The 27264-nt window shown below is 40.3% G+C and overlaps 1 protein-coding gene across 4 annotated transcripts; it reads right to left on the bottom strand.

The window, feature by feature from the left end:
• N4BP2L1 (NEDD4 binding protein 2 like 1) lies at window positions 1–25956 on the bottom strand. 4 transcript variants are annotated; one of them, XM_044668274.1, is made up of 6 exons: window positions 25771–25956; window positions 4821–4948; window positions 4438–4536; window positions 3086–3101; window positions 1970–2017; window positions 1353–1490 (listed from the first exon to the last, which is right to left on the bottom strand). In XM_044668274.1, the coding sequence occupies exons 1-6, from the start codon at window positions 25935–25937 to the stop codon at window positions 1433–1435; spliced, it is 516 nt and encodes a 171-aa protein (XP_044524209.1). In that variant the 5' UTR covers window positions 25938–25956; the 3' UTR covers window positions 1353–1432. The 4 variants fall into 4 exon arrangements, with proteins under 4 accessions (XP_044524206.1, XP_044524207.1, XP_044524209.1 ...); XM_044668271.1 differs by lacking the exons at window positions 1970–2017; window positions 3086–3101 and adding an exon at window positions 2065–2141 and having other exon boundaries at window positions 1–1489; window positions 4448–4536; XM_044668272.1 differs by lacking the exons at window positions 1970–2017; window positions 3086–3101 and adding an exon at window positions 2065–2141 and having other exon boundaries at window positions 1–1489; window positions 4448–4536; window positions 4821–4924.
• Between the last annotated feature and the right edge of the window lie 1308 nt (window positions 25957–27264).

Genomic DNA, 27264 nt, shown 5'->3' with positions numbered 1-27264 from the left:
TTGTTTGAAACACTTTAAAAATTTGAGATTACAAAACACTAGAAAATAGAGTCTATAGAGAACAATCCTACAATAGCCAAGAGCAAATGAAAAGCTACATGTGGTGGCGATCACTGTCTGAAGGGAAAAGTGGAAAAAAACTCCCGAGAATGTACACGAAGGAAACAGTACTGGTAAAGAGATGCTGTTCAGTGTTATAATTGGAGAAAGGGACATTCCTAAGACACCCTCTTCACACTGTGCGCGGTCCCACTGCTGCCATATTAATGCTACCACTGATGGTCTTCATATTATGTTTTTTAACCACCTTGTTTATGATTGATACTTGGATAACTGACTTACCCCAAATTTGGTCTATTCCTAATAATCTAGAAACAACATATCTATAATAAACCTAGACATCCTTTAAAAAAGTAGGCTTTGCTTTTTGCTAAAGTACAGTTTAGTCTAGTCTAAAGCACCTGGAAACCAATGACTAAAGTGAATGATCCAAAGGGGGTCGTAGCTATGTTTCCATTATTTAATGTGATTGGTTTTCCAAAACGTTTTGAGAAATGATAGCAATCTTGGGTTGAGCCTCCTTAAGGAGACAATTTTCAAGGGAAGAACATTCATTTGGATATATAAATTCTGCTACATTTGTTTCAAAAGCAAAAAGATCCCCCTTTTAGTCAGCACTCCTCCATTCCTCAGGACAAGGTATCTTCACCAAACAGCCAATGCAATGGGACAGTTTTAAATGAGATGGAGACATGCATGAGTCTCCCAGGGCAAAAACATCAAGTGAAAAAATAAATCCCCATCTATTACAGAGAAATCAGCTGCACTAATGTTTCAATATATATATATATATAAAATAGAAACACTTTATGAACTGGTTCAGTTTTATTCAGTCACACGGCCACGTGTCCTCTGCACCTGAGCACATAGTTAGTATTATGTTTTCAACTGCAATTTCATTCTCAGAGGAAGGGACTGTACCTGTTTAGTCAACTGTGCACAGGCCCTCGGCCCATGGGGTCACTTAATAAATTCCTTTTGATGACAGCAGTGACTTAGGCACAAAGACTTCCCCAGTTCGATTATTTACCTTGCAATTACATTAGAACTCTGACAAACTGAACAGATAATAAAATACAAAAATTTGAAGTAAAAATTGATTTAGGAAAATTTAAAACAGTTGTAAAGATAAAATATATATATATATATATGCATATATAACTCTTAATATCCATTATAGTAACCACCCCTTCTGTTAAAGTAGCTGTCGTGTGAGAACCCCCCGGGAGCCCTCCGGTTTGGGAACCCTGAGTAGGGGTTCCAGTATCCTGCACTGTTGAAAGGTGGCGGCGGTGGCATGTGCCTGTCCTGGCTCCTGTGCATTCGGCTTGGTTTCTCTGCATGAAGTACACTATGAAAGGTCACATCGTGCTCATACTGTTCTTTCATTCGATGTATTTTTTCTCTTGGGACCCCATGTGTATTCCTTCTGCATTAAAAAAATGGAAATATTTTAATTATAGCCATATGCAAAAGCCATTTTCTCATGCAAAAAGTGATGAAAAATCATTGTACAGTTCCTATTCCTAGAGCTTAACTGGGAAAATGTAAGGCCTGACCCTTAAGTTAGCTTGGATTCCTGTCTTCCTTTTGCCTTGCATATCAGTGTATGAGCAAAAACAAAGAAGTAAAAGCAAAAAAGGCATGCGATATCTGGACTAAATCAAAAATTCTCTTAAATGCCCTAATCAATGGGCATCTATTTTTTCTGATTCTCTAACAAAATATGCTTAAATAAAACCTTTCCAGTACACAATGATAAACCTATGAAATCAGAAGTCTTATAAAAGGAATTAGACTTTGCTGAGGTATGCAGTTCAAAACAAGATCAAAGGCTTAACCTTATTATTTTAAAACAGACTAAAATATCTAGCACTCATAATTGGAGAGCCACTTCCAAGAATTAATCATTTCTGGCCTGAAAAGAATCTTGTGTTCATTCTGAAATAGTTGAAAACTGCAAGATATAGACATGATAAGAAACACCAAAGAAAAAGCTAGTACCTTGCTAACTCCTGAACATTGAATTTCCAATGAGTGTCAGGTTCTCGGAATATAACTTCATAGTTGTTTTCAAGTGCCTAATTTAAAAAGGAAATGCAAAAAATCATTTAGAACATAGGCATGTGTTTGATATTAGTTATCCTGTTGTTTAACATTTATTCTACATCTTTTTCTAAAAATTTTTTGTATTAATAGCTGATAATTCACATTCTTGACCATGTTTTGATTTGGCCAATGACTTCATGATACCTAGAGTTGATTCTTTGATTTTAACACTTTCAAATTTCACACTAGTTTCTGAAAGGAAAGTTAAGTTCCTTTTTTTTTTTTTTTTAAAGTTTTATTAGTGCTGAGAGGTGATTTCAGAGAAATGTTATGAGAAAAGACCATGAAATCCTCCCTGGAGATGTTTAAAGAGAAAATATATTTAAAAATTTGTTCTTTTGGGGACCATTTTGATGTATGTAGTCCTGTCCAAACACATGAGAAATTACTAGGTGATCTCTAAATTTATTTCTAGAATTACCCTAGGTAACTGAGCATGATCTTCACTTAGGAAGTGAGAACAGAAGGTGTGCTTTTGATAATTGAGATTTTATTGTTCTTCCAAGGTTTGGGGAAAACACAGAAGAACTTTTCTGTAGTATCTGACTACAGACCACTGATGTTATTTTCTATTAGATTGTTATGGAATACTAGTCAAGAAAAGCATCCAGACTTCCACCCTCAATGGAGTGAATGAACTAAAGAGCACTTAAAATCTGCCTAAAGGTCAGCTGGTTTGGGAACAAAGCTTACCAAAGAAGTAATTTTCACTTAACCTACCTAGGCATTCTCCTCTAGAAATGACTCTCCCTGCCTTTCTGTATGGTGGAAGACGAGCCACTTTTTCTCCTTTCCCTCAAACACAACATTTTATTTATTCCTTCGAACATATACGTCCACACAAACACATACAAACTCTTGTGTCTTGTCCACTGTCCTCCCTGTTTACTGACCTTGTATAATTAATGGAAACAACACATTTTCATTTTCTTCTTCCTAAATTGTAATCTTCTTCCCTTCACTGGAGGGTTCTTTGTTTAAATAATCCAGAAAACACCTAATTCTTGTCAACTCATGAATGAACCCCAAGGGAAAAAAAAATCAAACATATCCAGAAAGGTAAGAAATAAGACCAGTTCAAACTCATTCCACTAGTCACTCACTTTGTTCTCCAATTCTTAATTCAGAGTTCTGCTTTTCCCATGAACCTTTGGTACCTTGTTTATTCCTTCTTCATTCTAGAAGTAGCTGGTATAAACTAGATCCTAATGAAGCTACCCTTCCTCACCCACCCACCCACCAATTAGTTTAACTTGAATCCATGAAAAACAATGAAAAGAAGAAAGCAAGGAACTAGCAGATCTAAATTTGATGTCCCCCTCCAAAAAAAAGGGGGGGTGTAGATGAGTCATGTTTAGAGGAGAATTAAATATGTAATCAGATGGGTTAGCATGAGTTCATTTCTGGAGACAGTCAATGCATGATTACTCATGCAGGGAACACTAGTAGTGAATGTTATATGCCAGACTGTCCTCTCCCTGGTGCCCCATGAGCTTCCAAATGCCTTCCCCCACTATCAGTGGATGTATGGAGGAAAAGAAAGGAAGAAAAATTCTTTAAATGTCAGTATGAGGGAGATGTAATTAGGATAACAATAATCTATTAACCAAAAAAATCATTACAAAGTAAAAGGAAAAATATATGGGAATTACCCATGCTAGTATTTCCCACTATTGTTAATATGGATGTTTGAGAAATGAATTATAGATAGTTGTATATTTACAAATAGGTATATACATGTAACAGTCTAGTGTTTCTCCCACTTGAATTTTAAGACTAAAAAAATCTAGAGGGTTTGAATTTGCAAAGAAGCAGTCAGTTATGCAGAGGGTCCCAAAACCCTGGCTTATTAAAGAATTAGATTGGCTTGTCAAAGAGCACTGGAATAGCAAAGAGACTATTAACAGGTCACTCTCCCTTTAAGCCATCTGACCCAGCAACCTCTATTTCTGAGAGGCCTTCAGTGCCCTACAAAAGTGCTGGCCTCAAACAGATCCTCTGCCAAGGCCTGAGAGCAGGAACAAGGAAGATTTTCATATTGGCGGCTCCTAGGGTCAGATTAACATCTGGGGAGGTATAATTTTTTTTGGAAAATTTCAGCCACAGAACAGCCAAGGCAAGCCATAGAGTGAAGTCGGGGCCCCTTTCTCTCAGGAGGGAAGAAGGACCATGGCCACCAGTAATGGAAGCGGAAGATCAAGAAGAGAGGAAAGAATGAATGTCTCCACTTTCCCACCAAAGTCTAGAACTGAAAATTCAGAATGATACTTCTTCCTACCATGACTGCATAGGGCTTCATCTCCCAGGCGTGAAGGTTGGTATTATCAATAATAATTGGGGATGTGCCATTCCTCATTGCTTTCCTTGCTGCAACACAACACGTTACACAACAATAAACAACATGCAACAAACAGTGGAAGGAGTGAGTGAGGTCCACAGGGTTGGTTCATTTTTGTTTACTCTTGGACGTTGCCATCACACAGCTCTGGTGGACTCTCTTCTAGCCCTGTCTGAGTTAGAGCTCCCTTCTCCCTTCACAGGCACAGCTCAGAGGAGCTGCTTGGGGAGACGCCTCCTTCCGTTGTCCCTGCACTCAACCCAGCATGCAAGAACTCTTGGGGCCTCCCAGGAGCCCAGGGGGCTTTCATCACCTCTTCTCTGGTTCCAGTCATGAGCTTCCTCCAGGACATCGGGGTTGAACTCGTAGGTACCATCTTCCTTGAAGAAGAAGTCATCTGTGCTGAAGATCAGGGCCCTGGGAAAGTTATGCTTCAGTTGTCTGGAAGATAAGGGCAGGACATGCCTTGCTTTTCCTTCTAGACAGTCACAATGGCAAGGGTTTCCCTCTGGGGAAGCGCTCATCTCGATGCCCCCTAAAGCCCCCTGTTGGCTCCAAACACCAGAGGAGCCCGTGACTCTCTAAGAGGGCCTTTAAATAAAGTCCCACTAAAATGGGGACATCATTGGCATCTCCTAGAATAAGGAGAGAGGTCACCTCACGGTCAGGTCTTCTCCCCACAGCAGGTCAGGAAATGTCCCACCAGTCCCCTCTCCCTCCTGCCAGGTCTGCCCAAGAACCTTGTTCCACCGCCTCTCCTGGACCTTCCCTCCCCCATTCCCAGGCAATACTTACCATGCCAGTCTCCCATCTTTTTAAAAGATCTTTTCTCTCCCGGGGCTGGAGGCCTTATTGTACTAATGAGGGGATCCTTCTCCCCTGCGATCTATACAGGGGTATAGTTCAGAGGGCTTTCTTTCCCCACAAGAATTCTGTAGATATTGTTAAGTTGTATTACCCCATTGTACAGACAAGGAAACAGATTCCAAGAAGCTAAAGTGACTTTGCCCAAAGTCCCAAAGCCAGAATTCAAACCCAACTCTAGCTCAGTATGCAACGATAATGCAGCCAATAGCATAGAATAGGTCAAGGCAAACCGTGAGTAATGGGGAAGATTCAGGCATTGTGGCTGGCTGGTAGAGGAGTGGCAGGGCATGGACACCCCCAGGGTGAAGGCCCCGCACACCCCGAGTGTGGCCTGATGAAGAGGAGATAGGCAGATCCTTATTCTCTGTCCCTGGCTTAGTCATAATGACTGGCAGTTGTGTTTAGGGTAACAGATGCTCTCTAATCCGGTCCTCCCCACCTTGTGAACATAGAAACGACAACTTACTGCACAGGTGGAGGATGGAGGCTCAGAGGGCAGGTGCCCAGGAACACTCCTCTCCCGCGGCAGCCCTTTCCTAGTGAACGACCCGAACCCTCTTTCACTTCATTCTATGTAGCACATCTCACTGCTCCCACTTACTCGAAGGGAGCTACACAGAGTACAGAATTTCACATTCAAACACCCATGTTGTATTTTCCATGTCATAGAAAACCTGCATCCAACAACCCTGGATTCAAAATATACATATGGTGGTATCTAGAATAACACACTGAGGAGCAATGAAGCACCACGGCGGATAGAGCACCAGGCCTGGTGTCAGGAGATCTTGGCTTCAAATCTGATCTCAGACACTTGGTTGTGTGGCCCTGGGCAAGCTACTTAACCCTGACTGCCTTGCCCTTATTGCCTTTCTGTTTTAGAACTGATACTGACATAAAGTAATGATTTTAAAACAATAATAAAATAACACGCTGGACTCAGACCCCCAAAATGTACGTGCCTACTGAGATAGGTGCATGTCCACAAGCCTGGCAGCTAGCCAGAGGTAAAACACACATGAGGCTGCATATGCCATAATTGTTCTCTTATTTACTTTGGCTGAACAAGAGAGGCTATGTAAGGAAATGACTGGTGAAAAAATCAAAAGGCATCAATAGAACATAAAAAAATTTAATTTAAAAATATTTAAACAAAAAAATGTCTTGGGGATAGTTAAGTGGCTTAATGGATTGAGAGCCAGGCCTTAAGACAGGCAAGCCTGGGTTCAAGTCTAGCATCAGACACTTCCTAGCTGTGTGTCCCTGGGCAAATCATTTAATCCCCATTGCCTAACCATACAATGCTCTTCTGCCTTGGAAACAATACATAGTATTGATTCTAAGATGGAAGGAAAGGGTTTTAAAAAAGTGTTGGATATCTACAGCTGCTAATTAATTTTGACTGTTTTTCCAGTCTTTGAACTGGTTCTTCCTAATTATCTCTTGTGGTTCCCAAGGGCTCCATCCTTTTCTTCACCCTTGTTTTAACTAATCCTTCAGAACTGAACTTTCTGTTTATGAAAAACATCCATTTTGGCTCTTACTTTTTTCAGGCATACATTCTAACTAACAGCATTGTGAAATAGAAAAACAATACTGGATAAGATCAAGGACCTGGGTTAAAATGCTGATTCTGCTATTTAATAGCTAAGTGACTTTGGGAAGCAGGGAGCTAGGTGGCACAGTGGATAGAGTGCTGGGCCTAGAGTCAGAAAAGCTCCTTTTCCTTAGTTCAATCTGGCCTCAGACACTTGCTAGTTGTGTGATCCTGGTCAAGACACTTGACCCTGTCTGCCCTTGGTTTCCTCATCTGGGAAATGGCAAAGCACTCTGGTATCTTTGCCAAGAAAGCCCCAAATGAAGTCCCAAAGAGTAAGATCCTACTGAAAAATAATTCAATAACATTATAGGTACCCAGTTCACAGACTTGTGGTGAGGGAAGTGCTTTGTAAACTATGTATCTCTATAAAAATGTGAGCCATTAGTCTTTATGACCTCTTATGTTGTCTCTGGGGAGAAAGAAAGAAGATAGGTCCCCTCTAGAAAAGGCCTTAAAATAGTAATGGCTAGTTCAAAGCAACTTTCTGTTTGATTTGTAGCCACATTCATTTCTTGGAAAAACATTGCTGTACTTGAAGGAGAAATTCTAAGATCAGAATAAAAGATCTGCATATACAACTTTATGCAGTTTGGCTGACCTACTAATTTATATATATTTTATCCGTATGAGTTAACAGAGAGGGAATGTTCTCTATTATGTGTAAAGACAAAGGACTCAAGTTACAAAGTATTTGCTAGTCTTCAGTTCCCTGACCCATCACTGCTGTTGACCCTTCTTATTAGCACAGTTCCTGGCACAGAGTAGGCACTTAATAAATATTTATTGATAGATTAGTTATGTGGCCTGGCTTTAGGGCCATTCCTTTACAAACTGATTTGATCCAGTTAAATTTGGAAGTAGCATGTTTGAGTAAATAAAGACAGTACAAGTATGTGTATTTATGGAAGGAGAAATGGAGAATTTTATAAATCATCTAGTTCAGCCATATTTTGTATATAAAGAAACAGAGGCAGGATTTGAACCCAAATCTTCTGATACTAAACCTAGTATTCTAATTCACGCTATAACACGGAACTGCACACTAACTTCTTTCTCATTCCTTTGAGCAGAATCATTGGCATAAACTTGATTTCAAGCCTCTCAGATTCATTTCTTCCCAGAGCCCTGCAAAAACTTCACCCCTGGGGCTGCTAGGTAGAACAGTGTATAGAGAGCCAGGTCTGGGGTCGGGAGGACCTGCATTCAAATCTGGTCACAGAAATTGCCTAGCTGTGTGACCCTGAGCAAATCTCTTAGCCCTGACTGCCTTTTCCATCTGTCTTAGAATTGATACTAAAAGAGAAGGTAAGGGTTTAAAAAAAAAAAACAAAAAAAAAAACCTCTCCCTGGATAGCTTCTCATCTGTCTGGCCTCCACCCAGATGGAAGTTTCCTCTTATCCTTAAAGTTAGGCCTGAAAAGAATGGGGCTGAAACAGAAGAGGAAGGGAGAAAGATGAAGGGGAAACAAAGGATCCTGGAGACAGAAGGGGCTCCCAAGCCCTCTCATCTTGAAGGAGGAAGCGGAGGCCAGGAGGGGAGGCGACTTGCCCAAAGTCACTGCAAAGATATAATCTGAACAAAGGTTTGTTCTCTCCACTGTACCCCAGAAAAGTGAAGAACACTAGTGGAAAGTGGAAACTCAGGCTGGGGAAAGAAGTACAAAATACCCCAATCTTCACAGGTCCTCATCAAACAGCTCCTGTGGTTAAAGAAGCAGTGTGATTTAATCTTTTAGAAAAGCACTGGCTCTGATGTCCATTAGACTGTAAGTTCTGATAAAGGCTTGTTGCCTGCCTTTATTAGTATGCCTAGTGTCTAGCTCAGAGCAGGTCCTTAATCAATGACTGTTGTTGTGACAGACTTAGCTATTATGGGGCAGCCATACAGCAATCCAGGCAATTCCGAGTGACTTTCAACAAAGAAAGCTATCCACCTCCAGAGAAAGAACTGTTGGGAGTCAGGATGTGGATCAAAGCATTTGATTTTTCAATTGTTCATTTGGGTTTATGTGTAGGGGTTTTGGTTTTATGAGATTACTCAACAAAAATGAACAATATGTAAATTTAAAGTCATTTAAAATTTAAGCGGTCATTTTGACTGTTCATAGCTGGAGTCAGAGAACATGGGTTCAAATCTTGGTTCTCTTACTTATTTACCTATCTGATCTTGGACAAGAGACTTTTTTTTTTCTTTTCCCTCTTCCTGGATCTCTATGACCTCATCTGGACGTTAGACTAGATGACTTCTACTTCTTGCTGTTCTCCCATGTTCCAAGAGGCAAGGTCCTTTCCATATATAGTTAAACTATTCCTGATCCCACATGATACGAATATATCAGCCTTCAAGATCAGGATGAAATTTAAATGTTTCTTATGGTCAAGTGAGTGGCCAGCAAAACTTAGCACATTATAAAACATGGATTCACTTAAAGCTGTCCCAGTATTTTTCTGGATTTTTTTCCTCACAGTCAAATTTGAGAGCTAAAAACATGTTGTTGACAAAAGCCACCTTGTTTAAAGAACAACAGTTTTCTGCCCTAGTTGTGTTCTTTGCCTCCCAGGGTCTTAAATCCCTCCTCTATAAAATGAAGAGATTAGACCTTTAGCTCCCCTGCTTCTGTGATGCTATAGTGTGGGAGGTCAAGAAGTAGAGTGAGTCCCTCACATGAGTACACTGAGCCAACTCAGATTCTGGCAAGTCAGATCAATCTGGAAGAGCAGATTAAAATTCCTTAATAGAGTACTAAGTGAGAAAATTAATAATAATAATAATAGCCAACATTTACATAGCATTTACTATGTACCATAAATATGATCTCATTTGATCCTCCTAATAACCCTAGGAGGTAGGTGTTATTATTATTCCCCATTTCACAAGTGAGGAAAAGGAGGCAAACAGGATAAGATATTCACATAGCTAGATAGTGTCCTTGGCTGGATTTGAACTCCGGTCTTCCTGATTCCTGTCACCAAGCTGATATTAGGGTAAGTACTCTGATTCTGGATAAAATTCAATCCTAATGCCTGTCCTTGCAACTAAATTTTGCTGAGGCAAGTATATTTGTCAATTGCAAAATACTGACACAACTTCATGAAAATTATGATTGAGAAGATGTGATTTGGTGTGTCCATTCTTCAGAATGGCTTCCCAAAAACTGCAGTGTCTATTGCAATATGTTTATTTGTTAAAGAGTAAGCCATTTTCTCAACTTGGCAAGTATTATATACTCTAAACGATAAAGAGGATATTAGATATTTAAACCACCTTATAGTTGCCTCATTTGGTTAAATGTTGCCTTCTAAGAAAGCAGTTACCTAAGATAACATAAAAACGTAAATTTAAGATTATAGCTTAAATTAAGCATACAAAAATAGAAATAGAAGGCTTCTTCTCTTCAATTTTATTAAGATTATGTGTTATAGTAACAAGAGTCGTAATAGTAAAATGCTGAATTCTCCTAATATCACCTCAATTTCTTTTTGAACCTCTCTTTCTTATCTAGCAGTGTTCTTAAACAGCCTTTATTCAGGCAGGCTTTAAAGCTCAAAATAAGCTTTAAAGTTCAAAATAAGCATTAAACTTGGGGAAATTCTGTTTAGTACGTGATCTAGTTATTCTCTATTTGCAAATACATCTAAAGTAGCAGGAAAACATATAATACAAAAATATTTTCCCTGCTCCATTTGCTTCATACTTGGCCCTTTATAAACACGGCCAAATTAAAAGCAAAGCAGAAGCAATAAAGAATAGAAATTCCCAACCATGAAAGACACACACACACACACACACACACACACACACACACACACACACAGAGACACTCACACTCACTCTCTCTCTCTCTCTCTCTGTCTCTCTCTGTCTCTCTCTCTCTCTCTCTCTTTCACACTCTTTGTAAGCATGTAGAGACATACACACACAGTTGGGAAAAGTCTTCCAGACACAGAAGCAGGTTGGTGTTGAATATTACAGAGCCAGGCCAGTCGTCTGTTTTTCTGTGTCCCATGGGAGAGGGGAAGGAAATGGTTAAAATGAGCACCGTGGAGAAAAAAAGCCATGCATGGAGTACACAAACTCTCCATCAAGTGAAACCACTGCTCCATGTCACACCTTCTTCCACCCAGCTAACAAGAGGCCCTCTGATGGCTCCTGAAGAAAAGGACTCTCTCTACTGGGAACCAAACAGAAAAGGAGGAAGGCAGGAGAAAGGATCCTCATATATTTACCAGTATTTACCACCGAAGAACAAAGCATTAGAAAAAGCTGGTCCAGAATGGCCAGGTGGTCAGGCTTCCAGTTTCTGGGAAGAGATAAATGGAGGCAGAGAAAGAAATGACTGTCATTATTAGTGTGACTTCCACTCTCAAAGGACGGGAGACCAAGAGAGAAAATAAAGTTAAGCCTAAGTAAATTATTAAATGGTAATACCTGTTTTTGACTTCTGGACATTGAAGACTTCACCACAATTATATCTACTGACAGGAATGTAAGGGCTCTCCCTAAACCTGTAGCTTGCCCAAAAGGAGAAAGAGCAATATAGATCATCTACTTTATTTTAGCCTGGTGATTTTATTTCCACTTAGCCTCAGGATCACCCCCTGTCCCCCAGCTTCCTCCTTCATCTCCAACACCCCTACCCCCCCTCATCTCATCGCATCTCAGGGATGGGGCAGGATTTCCCTGGAAGAACTAGGCAACATGAAAGGGGCTGGAGGGCAGGAAGCTTTCCTCCCCTCTGCTCTCCATCGCTCCCAGAGGGATTTCCCCCCAACCTCGCTTGGACAATCAAGCTAAGGTTTTCCTTTTCTTTGAGTGCCAAAAACATCCACAATGTTTACCTTCAGAGTCTCTGTCCTTTCCTATTAGGGCTAAGTAAGAGGAGAGTGAAAGGCTAAGGCAATGATGGGCAAACTTTTTAAAGAGGGGGCCAAAGGAAAGGAAATGCTCATCTGTTAGTCTGTTTCTAAAGCAACTCTTTCAAAGTTTCATTGTATTGTATCCCACTCATTGTATTTGTCAGATTAGGAATAATGTCATGCAGCCGGATAGAACATTTCAGGGGGCCACATCTGGCCCGTGGGCCATAGTTTGCCCATCACTGGGCTAAGGAGTTGTGACTATTCAATAGATACTAGTCACTACAGGGAGTTTGAGGAGAAGGGTGATGTGAACATAGTTAACATTTTAAAATCATTTGTTATGTGCGCTATTCTAAGCATTTTACAATGATCATCTCTTTTGATCCTCACAACAACCATGAGAGGTAGGTGCTGCTCTGATCCCCATTTCAGAGGTAAGGAAACTGAGGCAGAGAGGTTTAGTGACTTGCTCAGGGTCTCTTAGTCATAATGCTCTGATCTAAGGTACACTGCTTCACCTCAGTTTCTTCATCTGTATGAGACAGTTGGATTAGTTAATTCTGCTCTCTTTCAGCCATAAATATGGATTCACTACTAATCTAACATCAATGTAAAAATAGATGGGAGGCAACTGCAACAGCTCAGGCAGATCTCAACCAAGGTGGTAGCAAGAGAAATGAAGAGAAAGAGAGAATGTAAGAGGTTCCTGACTGAATCCTACAGAAGGTCTCACTGAAATAATATTTGGTGGGGAGGGAGGCAGCTGGGTCCAAATCTAGCCGCTGACACTTCTTAGCTGTGTGACCCTGAGAAAATCATTTAGCCCCCACTGTCTAGCCCTTACTGCTCTTCTGCCTTGGAACCAATACACAGTATTGATTCTGAAATGAAAGAAACAGTAAGGAAAAAAAAAAGCAGAACTGAACACCTTTGGGGCAATCTTAATATAATCTCAGAAGTGGATAAATTTTATCTTACTATTGGCCTTATGGTAGGACATTTTGTACAGATTAATTTCCCTTTTGTTTAGTGACAGGAATCTGCCATGTATCTTCAGTGCTGACAAATTGCCAGCACTATATAAATCAAAACAACTTACTCAAAAAATAAATAAACTCTGCTTACTCATATCCACAGACCTTTAAGCAAGAAGAAAAGAAAAAGGGGAAGGGAAGCAATAATACAACTAAATCATAAAAAAACCAAGGGTGAGCAACAGAGGTCAGTGAAGGCCAGGATGAAGCCTACCCTGAAGGTGTATCCTCACTAAAACACGCCTGGTAGCATCACAGACTAACACACAGAGCCTCTGTAGGAGGAACAAATGAAGAATAAATAAATGGGGAGTTGGTGAGAGCAGACAAAGGCCATAAAAGGAATCTGGAAGCTTTGCTGGCTTCCTAACAGCCCTTTAATCTAGTTTCTCCATCCAGGCCACCAAGCTAGAAAGGTAGCTATCTGTCCAATATTAAAAACCTTAACTGGGCTGTGTCACCTAGCATCACCAACAGTGTTGAAACTATTTATCTTTATGCACTTCCCAGAGTATATGATTTACTATTCTGTCTTCAATTATAGACTCCATGAGTAGGGCTGATGTTGAACTAACAATAAGCCATTCTATATGCAAATAAATAGATTATTAGTGAGCTCTTGGAGGGCAAGGTGTGTCTTTTGACTTTTTTTGGTACCCTTAGTGCTTTAGCACAGTGCCTGGTACTTAGCAGGCACTTCATAAATGTTTGATGACTCACTGTTCTCAAGGCTTGCTCTGCTCTCATCTAATCTTCCACATAACTACTAATGTTAATTTCCTAAAGCATCTCACTCCCTACCAAACTCCAATGTTTCGCTATTGCTTCTAGCAGGGCTATGTAAAGCCCTTCCCCACCTGGTCTACTTTTCTAACCTTGTTACACATTACTCTTCAGACTCCAACAGCCCACACTCACCTTCTCATATCCAGTCATCCATGTCCTATCTCTGCCCTGGCTGTCCCCCATGCCTGGGATGCACTTCCTCCTCATCCCCTTTAGCATCTCATTCTTCAAGATATAACAGAAGCACCACCTTCTCCATGAAGCCTATGGAGGCTAGATAAATCTAGGGGCAGTGAAGCAGAGAATGAGGGTCTAGAGGAGACAGAAACAGGAAGATTGGTAGTGAAGTGAGGAAGAGAAATACTCTCTGGAAAGAGGAGCAGAAAATGAAATTTTAAAAACTAATGAACAGAACATGCTGAAGGAGAGGAGAGAAAAAGGAATTCTAATTGACTGACAGGAAGAGGTAAAGAATGAAATAACCAGATAAAAGCAGGAGAGGAAAAAGAAACATTAAGCCAAAACTCAAAAGGGAATGGGGTAGCAAACAGGGGTAGGAGAGGAAGGAGGTGAGGAGAAAGAGTCAGGCGGACCACCTCAAAAAAGATTAAGCAAAAGTAACTGAAGAGACATAGTACTCTGTTTGCAGAAGAATAATGGGAGATATCTGCTATCACCCAAGGTGGTCCATATTCCACTTTGAGAAAGCTCTATTAGGAGGTCTATACTCGAGCTAAAATCTGGTTCTTTGCTTCCCCGCTTTGTTCCTGTTCTGTCTTCTGGGATTAAGCAGAACAAATTAAATGACTACAAGTACTTACAGGGCTGTCATGTGGAAGGTGATTAGACTTGTTTATGTCAAGACAAGTATCATGTTTCTCCTAAGTCTTCTATAAGCTAACCTTCCTTAGTTCCTTCAGAAGATCCTTGTATGACATGATCAAGGTCCTCCCAAATTGTTTGTCCACCGCTAGATCAGAAATATCAAAGATGCAACTCAAACCAATTTAAAATTGGGAATTATTTAGTAAAAAGAATTGGGAAATATTTAGTAAAAAGAAATAAAAATACAATAAAACAGAGATAATACATTTGTAAGCTTAGTTAATGTGTAGCCCACAGGGACCCTTCTGTGCAGATTAGTGGCTCCTCTATTTTAGTTTGACACCACTGCTCTAGAAGGTGTCCAGAATATTAAAATAATATGACAACCAGAATTGAACAGAAGAGTTCAGATGTAGTCTGAACAGAGCAGAATATATTGAACTCTCTCCATCCTAGACATTATACCTCTTCTAATGTGGTCTAATATTTTTTAGCTAATCATATCACACTAATTCACAAGGTCCCCTAAAACCCTACATCTTTTCCAGGAAGATTGCTGAAACAATGCTTTCCCCATTTGAGACTTGTAAAGTTAATTTTCTGACACAAGGTATAAGACTTTACATTTATTCCTACTGAATAGAATTTCAGCTTGTTAGATTCGGCCCAATATTCAAGTCTATGGATCTTTTTGGATTCTGTCACCCTATGAATTAGTTATCCTTCCTAATACTGTATCACCTGTAAATCTGATGAACATGCTTTATATCTGTTTTTATCCAAACCACTGATAAAAATGTTAAACAACACAAGGCCAAGCACAGATTTCTGAGGTATTCTAGGAAAGCCCAAGAAAGGGCTCCAATCCAACCATTTATTGTTCCAATATTCAACCATTTGTGAATCTACTTAAATAGCCTATTCTCTAGCCTACATACCTCCAGCATGTCCACCAGAATAACACAAGAAACTTTATCAAATGCTTTGCTAAATTCTAGGTAAACTATATCTATAGCATTTTCCTGGTCTACCATTTTGGTAACATTATGAAGAAAAAGGAAATATCAGTCTTTCATGACTCTTCTTGTTTATACCTTCCTGATTTTTGCAACTGGGCCTTCCTTTTCCCCCCCCTAAAACCCTTATCTTCTGTCTTAGAATTGATATTGAATATCAGTTCCAAGGCAGAAGAACAATAAGGATTAAGCAACTGAGGTTAAATGACTTGTCCCAGGTCACACACAGGAAGTGTCCGAGGCCACATTTGAACCAAGGACCTCCAACACCTGGCACTCTATCCACTGAGTCACCTAGCTGCCCCTGTGCCTTCTTTTCTAGACATTCACTAACTATATTTCTTTTTTTTTCATTTAATAATTTTTATTTTTTAGAAAAGTTAACATGGTTACATGATTCATGCTCTTACTTTCCCCTTCACCCCCCCATAGCCGATGCGCATTTCCACTGTTTTTAACATGTGTCATTGATCAAGACCTATTTCCAAATTGTTGATACTAACTATATTTCTTCAAAAATATTCAAATGCTACCAATGGTTCTTTGAAATTATCGATATGGATTTTCCCTCTAATGAAACAAGTAACAACTCTTCCATGCCTGTCCATCCTATGTAAATCTTGTATCCCCTCTTAAAATTCAGCACGAGGACATCCAAATTTCTGAGAACATTCCTTCACTTTCACTTGATCTTAGCTATCCCTACCCCTCATCCAGTCCCATTCCTTTTTTGTACATAATTTCTTTCATGTGACATGACCTCCTTTGGTTATTCTTCAGTCACTTATTTATTATATACTACAATCTGCTCACATCTTCCACTGCCCTCCTGAGAGATACTTATTTTTAAAACTTTAAAGACTATAGCATTCCATGATTTACGATCAGAATACTGATATTAAGAAGATGGGCCTTTGTTTCAGGAAGTTTAGAATCATTCAAGGAGATCTGCATTCCCAAAGGCAATTTAGTCTATTTTCCAATTTAATTCCAGGCCTATCTCAGGTCCATTTGTAATTTGTCAAAGATAGATAGATAGATTGCCAGACAGATATAGAACCATAAATACCAGTCTTTGCCATAATCTGTCAAATAGCTATTTCTTAATCCATTTGGGTTTTCTTGCATGGATTATTAACATATACTCTTTTTCATGGTGATGGATCTCATTCAGGAATCTCTGTAGTAGTAACCTATGGTTTGATGCACTCGTTCATGAACAAGAAAATCTAGAGAAACTTCTCTTTAAGGAATTTTTTTTTTCAACTTGAAAGCTGTGTTGAATAGCTATGAAAATGCTACACACCTTTTTTGAGGAAATTTCTCCTTGTTTTATGTACTTTACTTGATATTAATCATCAAAAAAAGGTCCTCCTGGTTGATAACTTTCAATGAATTTTGCATAATTTTGATGTATGCATAGGAGATTCCTTATTGTAGAAAAGAGTCTTTAAGATGGCACTTCGTTCTATTACAGTTTTTTTAATAGACAATAAACAGAAAGCACAGTAGGATCTTGTATTCTTTCAGTCAAGTGAATAAATGGCATAGATGTGATCTACAAATAATATCAATTATGAAAGTCTGCTTTTTTTCCTTCTAATAATCTCATCAAGGATTTTCTCAATGGGAAATATGTATCTCTGCACATATGTATTATAAATGTGTAAAATATATATTGTTTTGAAAACTTTATGTATATGATAAAGTAGGCATTTTGATTGATAGTTGTTTTCTTGGTTATCTATTTTTTGGCATAAATTTTAAGATTTTTATCTTTTCTTTCTTCTTATACCTTTTAAATTGGTCCTCAATGTCCAACACAATCTCCTGTAGGTACATTTAGTCCAATCCAGTTTATCTATCTTCTCTAGTACTGTTTCTACCTTCTCTGTAAGTGTATCTAAGAACATGACATTAATATTTAAATGTGTTGGCTCCACTGTCATTGATGGTGAAAAGAATTTGCAATGAAAATCTTTGCACAAAAACAAAAAGTCCACATACACACAAAAAAAAACCCCAAATGTACATGAGATTTGTGGTTTCATATATATAGTAATCTTTTTCTGTTCTTTGCATATGTTGGTTGGTGTCAAGTTCAGAACAACAAAAAAATTGTAAAATAAACTGAAAATCTTTGCAAAACTTCTTTCTTCTGTTATCCTCTTTCCAAAGCCATCTTTCAATGTTCTCCAGATGACTTTCTTAAGTTGGGTCTCTTTACAAACTTTTTCTAAACTGGTTTTACAAGGTGATACTACTAATAATCTTTTGCTATTTTCCTCTCTACCATTACACAAAGAAGTATATATACAAACCCAGTGTTGCCTTTGGCTGCCATAGATCTCCACTTGGCAACTAAGGCAAGTGTTTGCTGACTAAAACATTTTTAGGTACTTTGGGTCTCTTCATTATAGCAGTTAAAATGGCTAAACTTCCATAGGAAATTACTGTAAAAAGTGTCCATGTCCTTCCTTCCACGTGTATCCCAATTTTTCTTTATTAGTAACCTGTTAAATAGGTCAGGATAGAGTTTTTTAAATTATACATTACATCTTTTCCTCAAATTTATTCTTTCTCTTAGCTCTGGATAAATGTTTATCTTTGCTATAACAAGGCAGATGATTGAGGAATGATTCTCATATTAATGAGTCATTTTCTGTGTGTTAAAATATAATTAATATCATTTTTTGTGATATTTCTACACACCTATTTACATGTTGTGTTAGATTGTGAGCTCCTTTAGAGCAGAGGCTGTCTTTCACCTTTCTTTGCATCCTCATCTCTTAGAACAGGGGTCTGGGATATAACTGCAGCTTAATAAATACTTGTGGTCTTAACTTGTTAATCACCTGTCCTGTCTAGAATATGGCAATTATACCTAGAAATGGAAAGAACCTCAGAAACCAACTAGTCCAACTCCCTCATTTTACGGATGAGGAAACTGAAGCCTAGGAAGGTCAATGCCTGCCCTCAAAGGGCTTACAGTCTAATAGCACCAAGGCTATTTAAGAAAAAATTTAAAGAATATCTAATTTTCAGTTTAAAGATAGTCTAAAAAATGGAGTAATTCTTAGACTTCTTTACCTTTGACATCATCACTGCAGAAAGAGGAGGCCATATAGAACTGAAGACCATTTTGTATTTTTGTTGTTGTTTCACTGCCAAGAATTCGTCACCAAGAGTCTAGCCTACTGATGATTAGCTCCTCTAGGCAGGTCACTGGAAAGCGGACTCAGTCCATTGTCAGGACCACATACAGGTAGTACAATGAGTATTTGTCGATTAATAACAATACTAATGAACCCATGACTTTATATTTGTTCAGTTGTTTAATCGTGTCCAACTCTTTGCAACCCCATGGACCATACTGTCTATGGGGTTTTCTTGGCAAAGAAACTGGAGTAGTTTGCCATTTCCTTCTCCAGCGAATTCATCCAGTGGATGACTTTACATAGCACACATAAAGCTTTCTTTCAAATACATTTTCTCGTGTAAGCCTCACAACAGTTTTGCCAGGAATCAAAATCAAACTCATTGGCCTATGAGTTTGACTCCATTTTCCCCCCTTTTTTGATAATAGACACACGTATCCTTCCCCAACCTGTAGTACCTCTCCCATTCTCCACATTCTTTCAACCTTCACTGAAAGTGGCTCAGCGATTACATCCATCCATTTCTTTCAGTCCCCCGGAATGTAGTTCATGTGGACCAGGAGACATAAGCTCATCAAGAGCATAGTGCTCTTATTACGTCCTCACTTATCTATTGTTTGACTTGTCTATTAGCCACTTTTATTCTTCATGGTCCAAAGATTATGCTCCTTGACAGAAAAAAAATAGCAAAGTAATAGCTGAGAAGAGAAAAAGACAGACAGAGAAGAAATTGAGAAAGAAAAAAAATATCCAAGCCGATCTTGGAAAACTGAAGTTACCCCATCACTATTATATCCTGCATCTCTGCCTGCCTCATAATATTTCCAAAAATTCTCATCTATTTCCTCCTCCTAAAAAAAAAAACTCTGACTCCTGTCAAGAAAATTGGGTTCCTACTTGTCACTTACAATGTGTGTGACCTGGAGCAAGTTGTTTAACCTCCCTGGGTCTCAAATTTTCTCAGCTGTAAAATGAAGAGTTTGGACTATAAGCTTGTAAAGTCCCTCCCAGTTCTGGACCCATGAATCTATGAGCCATTGACACTACCTTTTGGGGCAAAAACAGCTGCCTAAAGGGAAGGGGGGATGGGGAGGAAGAGAAAACAACCACACAGCTCTCACATACCTAATCCAGCAATTTCAAACTGAACTGAATAATTATTTAAAAACCCAATGAGAAACTATTTTTGAAAATTACTTCTTCCATCTCAGAACTACACAAAAAGTCCTAGGCCCAGGAGTTCTGAGGTCTCTAACAACACTATGTCCTGAGATGCCAGTAAAAGCCCTGAAGATTCTGTGTTCTGAACCTTGAAGGAGAGTTGGGGTGGGATGGGGGGATGTTAGTGAATTCCTGGAGGTAGAGGTCAGCACATGGATCCAGAAGACCAAAAACAAGACCAAGCAAGACATAGTACCCAACCCACAATTGAAGCAGGGAGTGAAGCTCTGCCCTGGCACTAGTCAAAGCTCCAATTCAGCCTAAGGCTGGAGAAATTGATAATTTTTAAAAACATATCAATCAGCATTAAAAATTATTGCAAATTTAACTCCCTAAAAGCTGCCAAGTAGATATTCAAAGGAAAAACAAGGACTACATGAATACCAAGAAGAAATGAAGTAAGAAGTAAAAAAATGAAATAAATATCCTAGAGGAAAAAACTGAAAAAAATAAGTAACTTATGGAAAAACTTTACCTAAAAAATGGAATCCCTGAAAACCAGAATAGACCAAACAGTTATCAGAGTCCATGAGAAAGGAAGAAACATTAAAACAAAGCCAAAATATTTAAAAAACAGAAGAAAATATAAGAAAGAAGGCCTGGAGAGATTACTTAAGAACCATTGTAATTCCTGAATGTCATGATTTTTTAAAAGTTCGAACTCTATATTTCAAGAATTTGTAAGTGAAAATTGCCCAGATTTATTAGAACCAAAAGAAAGAATCTACCAACCACCTCCCAAAAAGATCCCCAAAAGTAAAAGTCCCAGAAATGGCACAGCCAAAAATTTACAACTCCCCTGTCAAAAAATAAAAAATAAAAATACTATAAGAATCCCAAAAAAATCCAGTTTGAGTACCAAGAAACTACATTCAGAATCACACATGGTCTGGCAGCCTCTATTAAAACTCAGAAATCTCATGTACAATATTCCAAAGGACAAAAGAAATAGGCTTACAACCAAGAATAAATTTACCCTGCATACCTGAATATAATCTTATATGGAAAAAAAAAAAACCAGAAGACTTTCAAGTATTTCTGATGACCACACCAGAATTGAGCAGAAACTCTGTTCTGCTCAGAAGAGTCCAGAGAAAACCAGAAGGATAAATTTATTTGAGTAGGTGGAAAATGTATGATGACATAGTGCTAACATTTTAATAGGAGAAGATGAAGTATGTGTCCCTTCAAAGCCTTAAGGTCTTCAAAAGATATTAAGGGATTTTGAAAAAGGAAAACAGGAGATCCTGGGGGAAGGGATTGATTGGTTTGAATGTTTGAAAAGAGAAAAAGGAAGGGAGCATAAAAGGAAGACTATATTAGTGTAGCAAACAGGAAAAAACAAGAGAGACATGGACTTGATAGTTTTCATAATTGGAGAGTGAGAACAGACAAGAGAGGAAAGGGTTGGGGAAGAAGACATCAAATGAAACTCAGTTGTATATAAAAGGGGAAAATGAAGAGTAAATAGTCACAGATATACACACAGTTTTATACAGAAAACTACTAGGGAGAGAAATCATAAGCAAAACAAATTTCCTGATCCAGAAAGGTGATTAATTGGTAGTAAGGAGAAAAATAAAAACAAAAACTACAATCTAAGGCAGAGGTATCAAATTTAAACAGAAATGGGGCCATGAAACCAAATCTAAGTATACCTCTGGGTCACATATTGGCTTAGTTTCAAAATGCAATAATATCATCTATGATTTATTATATATTTATTTTGTTATGAGTTTCCCAATTACATTTTAATCTGGTTCAGAGGCAGCACTGGGCCGTGTTGCAAGACTGTATATTAGATGCTTCTGCTCTCAAGATCTATCAAGACAGGTAGGAAATGCTAGGGTGTTAGCATAGATCTCTATCCTAACTCCAAGTCCAACCTTCTTTCCACTCCATTACTATCACTGAGGCTTGTAACAGAATTAATAATAACAATAATCATCATAATCACTAGCATTTACACTGAGCTTTAAAGTTGGCAAAGTGCTTTGTAAATATTATCTCTTCACCTATTGGAAAAACTCGAAGTACACCCCCAATGATGGAATCTCAGAAAAATAATCTTCACATATGAAGAGTCATACCTCAATTCAAATGATTAATAGTCTTTCAATGTTGGAGACACCCCCAGGATCTAAGTCTGCGTAATTTTTCCTTCAGCAATATTCCTGACCTATCAATAACTCTCTGAAAATCTCCAACAGGATGAGTCACTTATATTTTTCAACCTATGAGAAAGACTCTCACCATTTTCTCTGACAAGTTTCTACTTCAATTGACTTAAATATTCCCAGAAATTAAAAAAGGGTCTTTCTCACTTTTCAATAATTTCAGACTATAAAATTATAGTATTTTTTAAAAAAAGGGTGAGAACTTGACCTGGTCCTGATCTTTTCCTTCCTCAGTATTCTTCACTGTCCCAGAATTTGTCTCCATTTCCAGTCTCACCAGGAAAAAAATAACTACACTGATATGGGAAGCAAGACATAACCAAATTTGGAAAACAGTGATTTTTTTCAACAACTGCACCTGTAAGGAATTTTCTTACATTCAGTTCTCTCGAGCTAAGCTGCCTTTTCTACTGAAATATATAGCTCCTTCACTTTCCTACTTCTAGGCTTGCATGCACCAAGAGGAAGTATGATCTAAATGGGAAAAAACTTCTTGACTAGGAGGAATTTTGGTACAATGGGAAAAAGCAGTGGCTCTGAAGCCAGAGGACCTGGGTTCAATTCCTACTTCTGATACTTCATAACTGTGTGATTTTGGGCATAATCTCTCTGGCCCTAAGCTTCCTGATCTGTAAAACTGGGGAACTGGCCTAGATATAGTCTGATGAACAAGAAGTCACAGTCTCCCTGGGTTTCAGTTTACTCATCTGTAAAAATGAGGGAACTGGACTAGATGTCCTCTGATGAATAAGAATACTGAATTCTAGTACCAAATATGCTGTTGTTCTGTTGTATCCAACTCTTTATGACCCCATTTGGGGTTTTTTGGGGCAAAGATACTGGAGTAGTTTGCCATTTTCTTCTCCAGCTCATTTTACAGACATGGAAACTGAGGCAAACAAGGTTAAATGACTTCCCCAGGGTCACACAGCTAGGAAATGTTTGAGGCCAGATTTGAACTCAGGAAGATGAGTCCTCCTGACTCCAGGCCATAAAGATGCTAAAAAAAAGCCTATAGCCCTATTATTTAAACTCTAGGCAAATGTCAAACTGAGCTTTGCCCCAGAGTAACAATGAAGTTCTAAAAACACAATAACGGAGTTGACTGTTCCCTCATCCCTGCAGAAACTGTTTAAACCAAAGACTACCAGATAATGAAAATTTAGAGCCAGAAAAGTCCTGATAAAACATTTACTACAATCTTTTCACTTTACAGATGAAGAAATATGTTCAAAGTCACATAGATGATAGTCATTCAGCCATGGGAGAACCAATTAACCAATGTTCTTGGACAAAGCCATAAGAACATCTGATCAACAATGCTAATAAGACTGTTAAAATATAATGTTTTTGTTTTAAAGATCTCTAGGTGAACCAAGAATTTTAATAAAAAGTGACACTATATTCTAGTTCCAATCCTATACTGTTCCTGTTCACTGATGCTCAAAGGACATCAGATGCTTCATCTCCATGGCACTGTTCTATTCACCGTGATTCAGTACTTGACTGTATTGATACTTGGCTAAACATGGATACAGATAGGGTAGAAGGTATGTCCATAAATGTCTTTTCTTTAGATTCAACAAGTGTTTATTAAAATATTCTATGTGCAAGGGTGCTAAACTAGGTGCAAGACACCCAAACATTAAAAAAAAGGGCTCCTGTTCTCAAAAAGATTACAATCTAATATAAGTCTGAGACATGTACATATATAATTGAGGGTAAATATGTCAAACAGGAGTCTAAATTATTCTAGGAGATAAGATTACTTTTCTTGAAAGCAATCAGGGGAGTATTCATGAAGGACGTGGCACTTGGAGACAAAAATGTCCATAGAAATGGGAAGGAAATCTTTTCCAGGCACTGAAGGACACAAGGGTGAGTTGAAAGAAAATAATATAGTATGGATGAAGCACAGAGATGGAAAGAACTGTGAAATAAGGCTGAATGAGGAACATTTTGAATGCCCTGCTACTGAGTGTACTTCTAAAAATGGGTAATGTAGAGCCAACAAGAGTGCCAAGATCAGACCCTGTGCAACAGAAGGATTACTCTGGCAATGGAGGAAAGGGAAGTTCTGAGAAGCCAATGACCACTCGACCACTCGTGACTTTGGACAGAGCAGTTTTAGTAAAGTAATGAGGAAAGAAATCAGTGAGATCAAAAATCTATACATCTCCCTGGGGGGAGAATGTCTCCTTGTGTGTATAAAAAATTTTTTTTAATAGATTTGTTTAAAAAGTATAAAATAAAAGCAAAGAGATAAAGGTCTAAACTATGGAGGGGACAGTGGGCATGGAAAGGGATATATTGTGGGTGGGAGAAAAAACAACAGATCTTGGTTGGACACAGTGTAAAGGAGTGGGCAAGAGTCAAGATTGATTCCAAGGTTTCAGGACTAGGTGATTAGGGGCCTGGTATAATTAACAAGAACAGGGAAGTCAGGCTGTGTTGATTTTGAGGTGCTGGATGGGCATGGAAATAGCTGGCAGGAAACTGGGACCATAAGAGGGAGGGAAGACATGGGAAGGAGGACATCCAAGAGGAAGGCCAGCAGCTGGTCAGAAATGAGGAGGGCCAACAAGAGGATCTGGGGATATAGACTGGCGAGTCATTTGCTCTGAGGTGATGACAGTCTCTGGGAGTGAATGAGGTTGCCACTGCCAGAGTGTAAAAGGAGCCCCTGGTGGGACAAGAAGAAGCAGAAGTGTCTCCTTCCCTGTCTGAAAAGCCCTCTGCCCTGACATAGCCAGGAAATAGAAGGGGAATCAGAAGAGAACACACAGGGGAGGGAAATCAAGGTCTGGGTGTCTGCAACAGTCAGTGTGTTGGAAAGGTCAAGGTGGAAGGAAATAGGAGTTGTGAGAGGCCAGTGGGTATGGTCATTCGTTGGCGACCTTGGACAGCAGGGTGATGAGGAAGGTGGCCACTTAGGTGAGCTGGAAAATTCTGCCTGATCTCCTTTACTTTTCCCACCTGCCTTCTTGTGTGGGTTTGGGGGCACCGAATTCATAAATAACTCCAAATTACTGTGCTAGATGGTTTAAAGGTGTTTCCTGGAATTTTTTATTACTATTATTCAATCTTCACAGTAACCCTGCAGTGTTCTTATCCCCATTTTACAGATGAGAAAACAGACTCCAGAAAAGCTATGTGACTACCCCATGAGATAAACACGGGCCGCGTGGGACACAGTGGTGTGTGGGCACTTCATAAATACTTCTGCCCGGGCCCGGTGAGCACCTGGGAGGCTGCGGTGCCAACGCGTGCCTCTCGGCAGCTCTCGAACCCCAGCTGACCCGCCGCCCCTTCCCGGCTGGGGCTTGGCCCACAAACCTGCCGCCCTTTGAGGTAAAGGCCACCATCGTTTCAGTGGCCTCCCAGCCACCTGCCCTCACCTATGCCATCTCCGTGGGGTTCGGTCCCAGTGCCTACTTAGCAGGCGGTCCTCCGACCCGCCCCCCCGCAAGGCGCTCGGAGAAGAGCGCGCACAAGGGCCCCCAATCTCCCTACCCCAGGGCCTCCCAGTCCCGCGGCCGCCCCAACTTCGGGGAGAAGATCAGGAAGTGAGGTAGGGGCTGGGCCGCGCGCCTTCCCCCTCACCCCGAAAGCTCAGTCCCCGGCTCGCGCGCGCGGCAAGGCGGGGGCGCGCGCCGGCGTGACTGGGACTCGTGAGGGGTCGGGGCGCTCCACTCGCCAGGCCCCGCCGCTCCCGTTACCTGGCTAGTGTGCTCTTGCCCGAACCCGGGAGGCCGCGCAGGAGGTAGAGTTGCTTCCTGAAGCTGCCCCGGCGCTGGGGTCTGCGGCGCGCGGGCGGGGGCGGCTGCGTGGGTGGCGGCGGCTGCAGACTCAAGCTCCTGAAAGAGTGAAGGAAACTCTCCTCCATGAGGAGAGAAGACGGCGCCCTCGGGGGCCCCCTGTTCCCGAGCCGCGCTCCCCAAAGGGGCCACTGCCGCTGCTACTACCGCCGCCGCTGCCTCTGCCGCCGCCGCCGCTGCTGTTGTTGTTGTGGTTTCTCGGCCATGTGACGCGGGGCGGGCGCCGCATCCCGGGCCCCTCCTCCTCTCCCCTCCCCACCAACCCCCCTCCCCGGCGAGGTAGCCGCGAGTTCTCGGGAGCCCACTCGGAGCCGGGGCGCTTTACACGCAGTAACTCACTTGACTGCTTCCCACTGACTCTGTCTGCACTTTCTCCCCAGTGGCAGTCTTTTGTCTTTCTTTTCTTATTCCCCAAGTATCGATTAAGTGCTTTTGGAAGCCCAATTTGTGGAGAGAGGGAGGGGGTGCTATTTTTATTTCCATTTTACAGGAATGGGGATGGTAGGCTCAGAAAAGTTAAGGGATTTGTCCAGGGTCTGAGGTGGTGTTTGAATCTAGATTTTCCTGATTCGATCCTCCTACCTGTACTCCTATCCTATCCCCAGTTTGGCTCTGACCCTGTAAGGTCCCAAATGCCTAACAGAATAAGGCAGGAAAATCTTTCCGAAAAATAAAAATTAGTTCCACATACTCTCCTCCCGCCCAACATACAACTATCGCTAAGTTGGACATCTATCCTTGGGGACCGTATACAAAAGGGAATTCTTTATTTTACACGCTAAACCCCGTTTATCCAAATCTTCCACCGTGCTCCTCCTCTAGCTAGACATCTTGTAAACTCAGAATCAGCCTGTCTCTTCCCCCGCCCTCAACACCTCTACGCAGACGTGGTCAATTCTACCTCCACGACATACTGCATCTGCCCCCTTCTTTGCCCTCACACAGCTACAACCCTTTTAGGAAACTTGTCGCTACTATATTAACAGGTGCCCTGATGGGTCCCCCAGCTCTTACTTAATCTGCCTCTCAATCTAAAAATAATACTACCAGACACAGGTTCTGACCCCATCACCTCTCCATGCTCGAAAAACTTCACCTGCTTCCTATGGCCTACCGGGCAAACTCTTCAGTCAAACATTTAAACTCCTCCACAACCTTAACTCCAAATTCATTTTCTGGATATATATCACATTATTTGCCTTTGGAATACTCTTAAGGTCGGGCCAAAACGGACTACCAGCTGTTTCCAAAACTGTTCTGCATGCCACCTCCACACAAGCTGTTGCAAGTTCCTGATCCTCATCTCCCTCTGCCACTCCTCCGCCTCTCTCTCTCTCTCTCTCTCTCTCTCTCTCTCTCTCTCTCTCTCTCTCTCTCTCTCTCTCTCGTTCGCTC

This window comes from Gracilinanus agilis, chromosome 3 (assembly GCF_016433145.1).
Source record: "Gracilinanus agilis isolate LMUSP501 chromosome 3, AgileGrace, whole genome shotgun sequence".
Classification (NCBI taxonomy): Eukaryota; Metazoa; Chordata; class Mammalia; order Didelphimorphia; family Didelphidae; genus Gracilinanus; species Gracilinanus agilis.
Note: the sequence above shows the minus strand (reverse complement) of the source record. Positions and strands in the feature narration are given on the sequence as shown.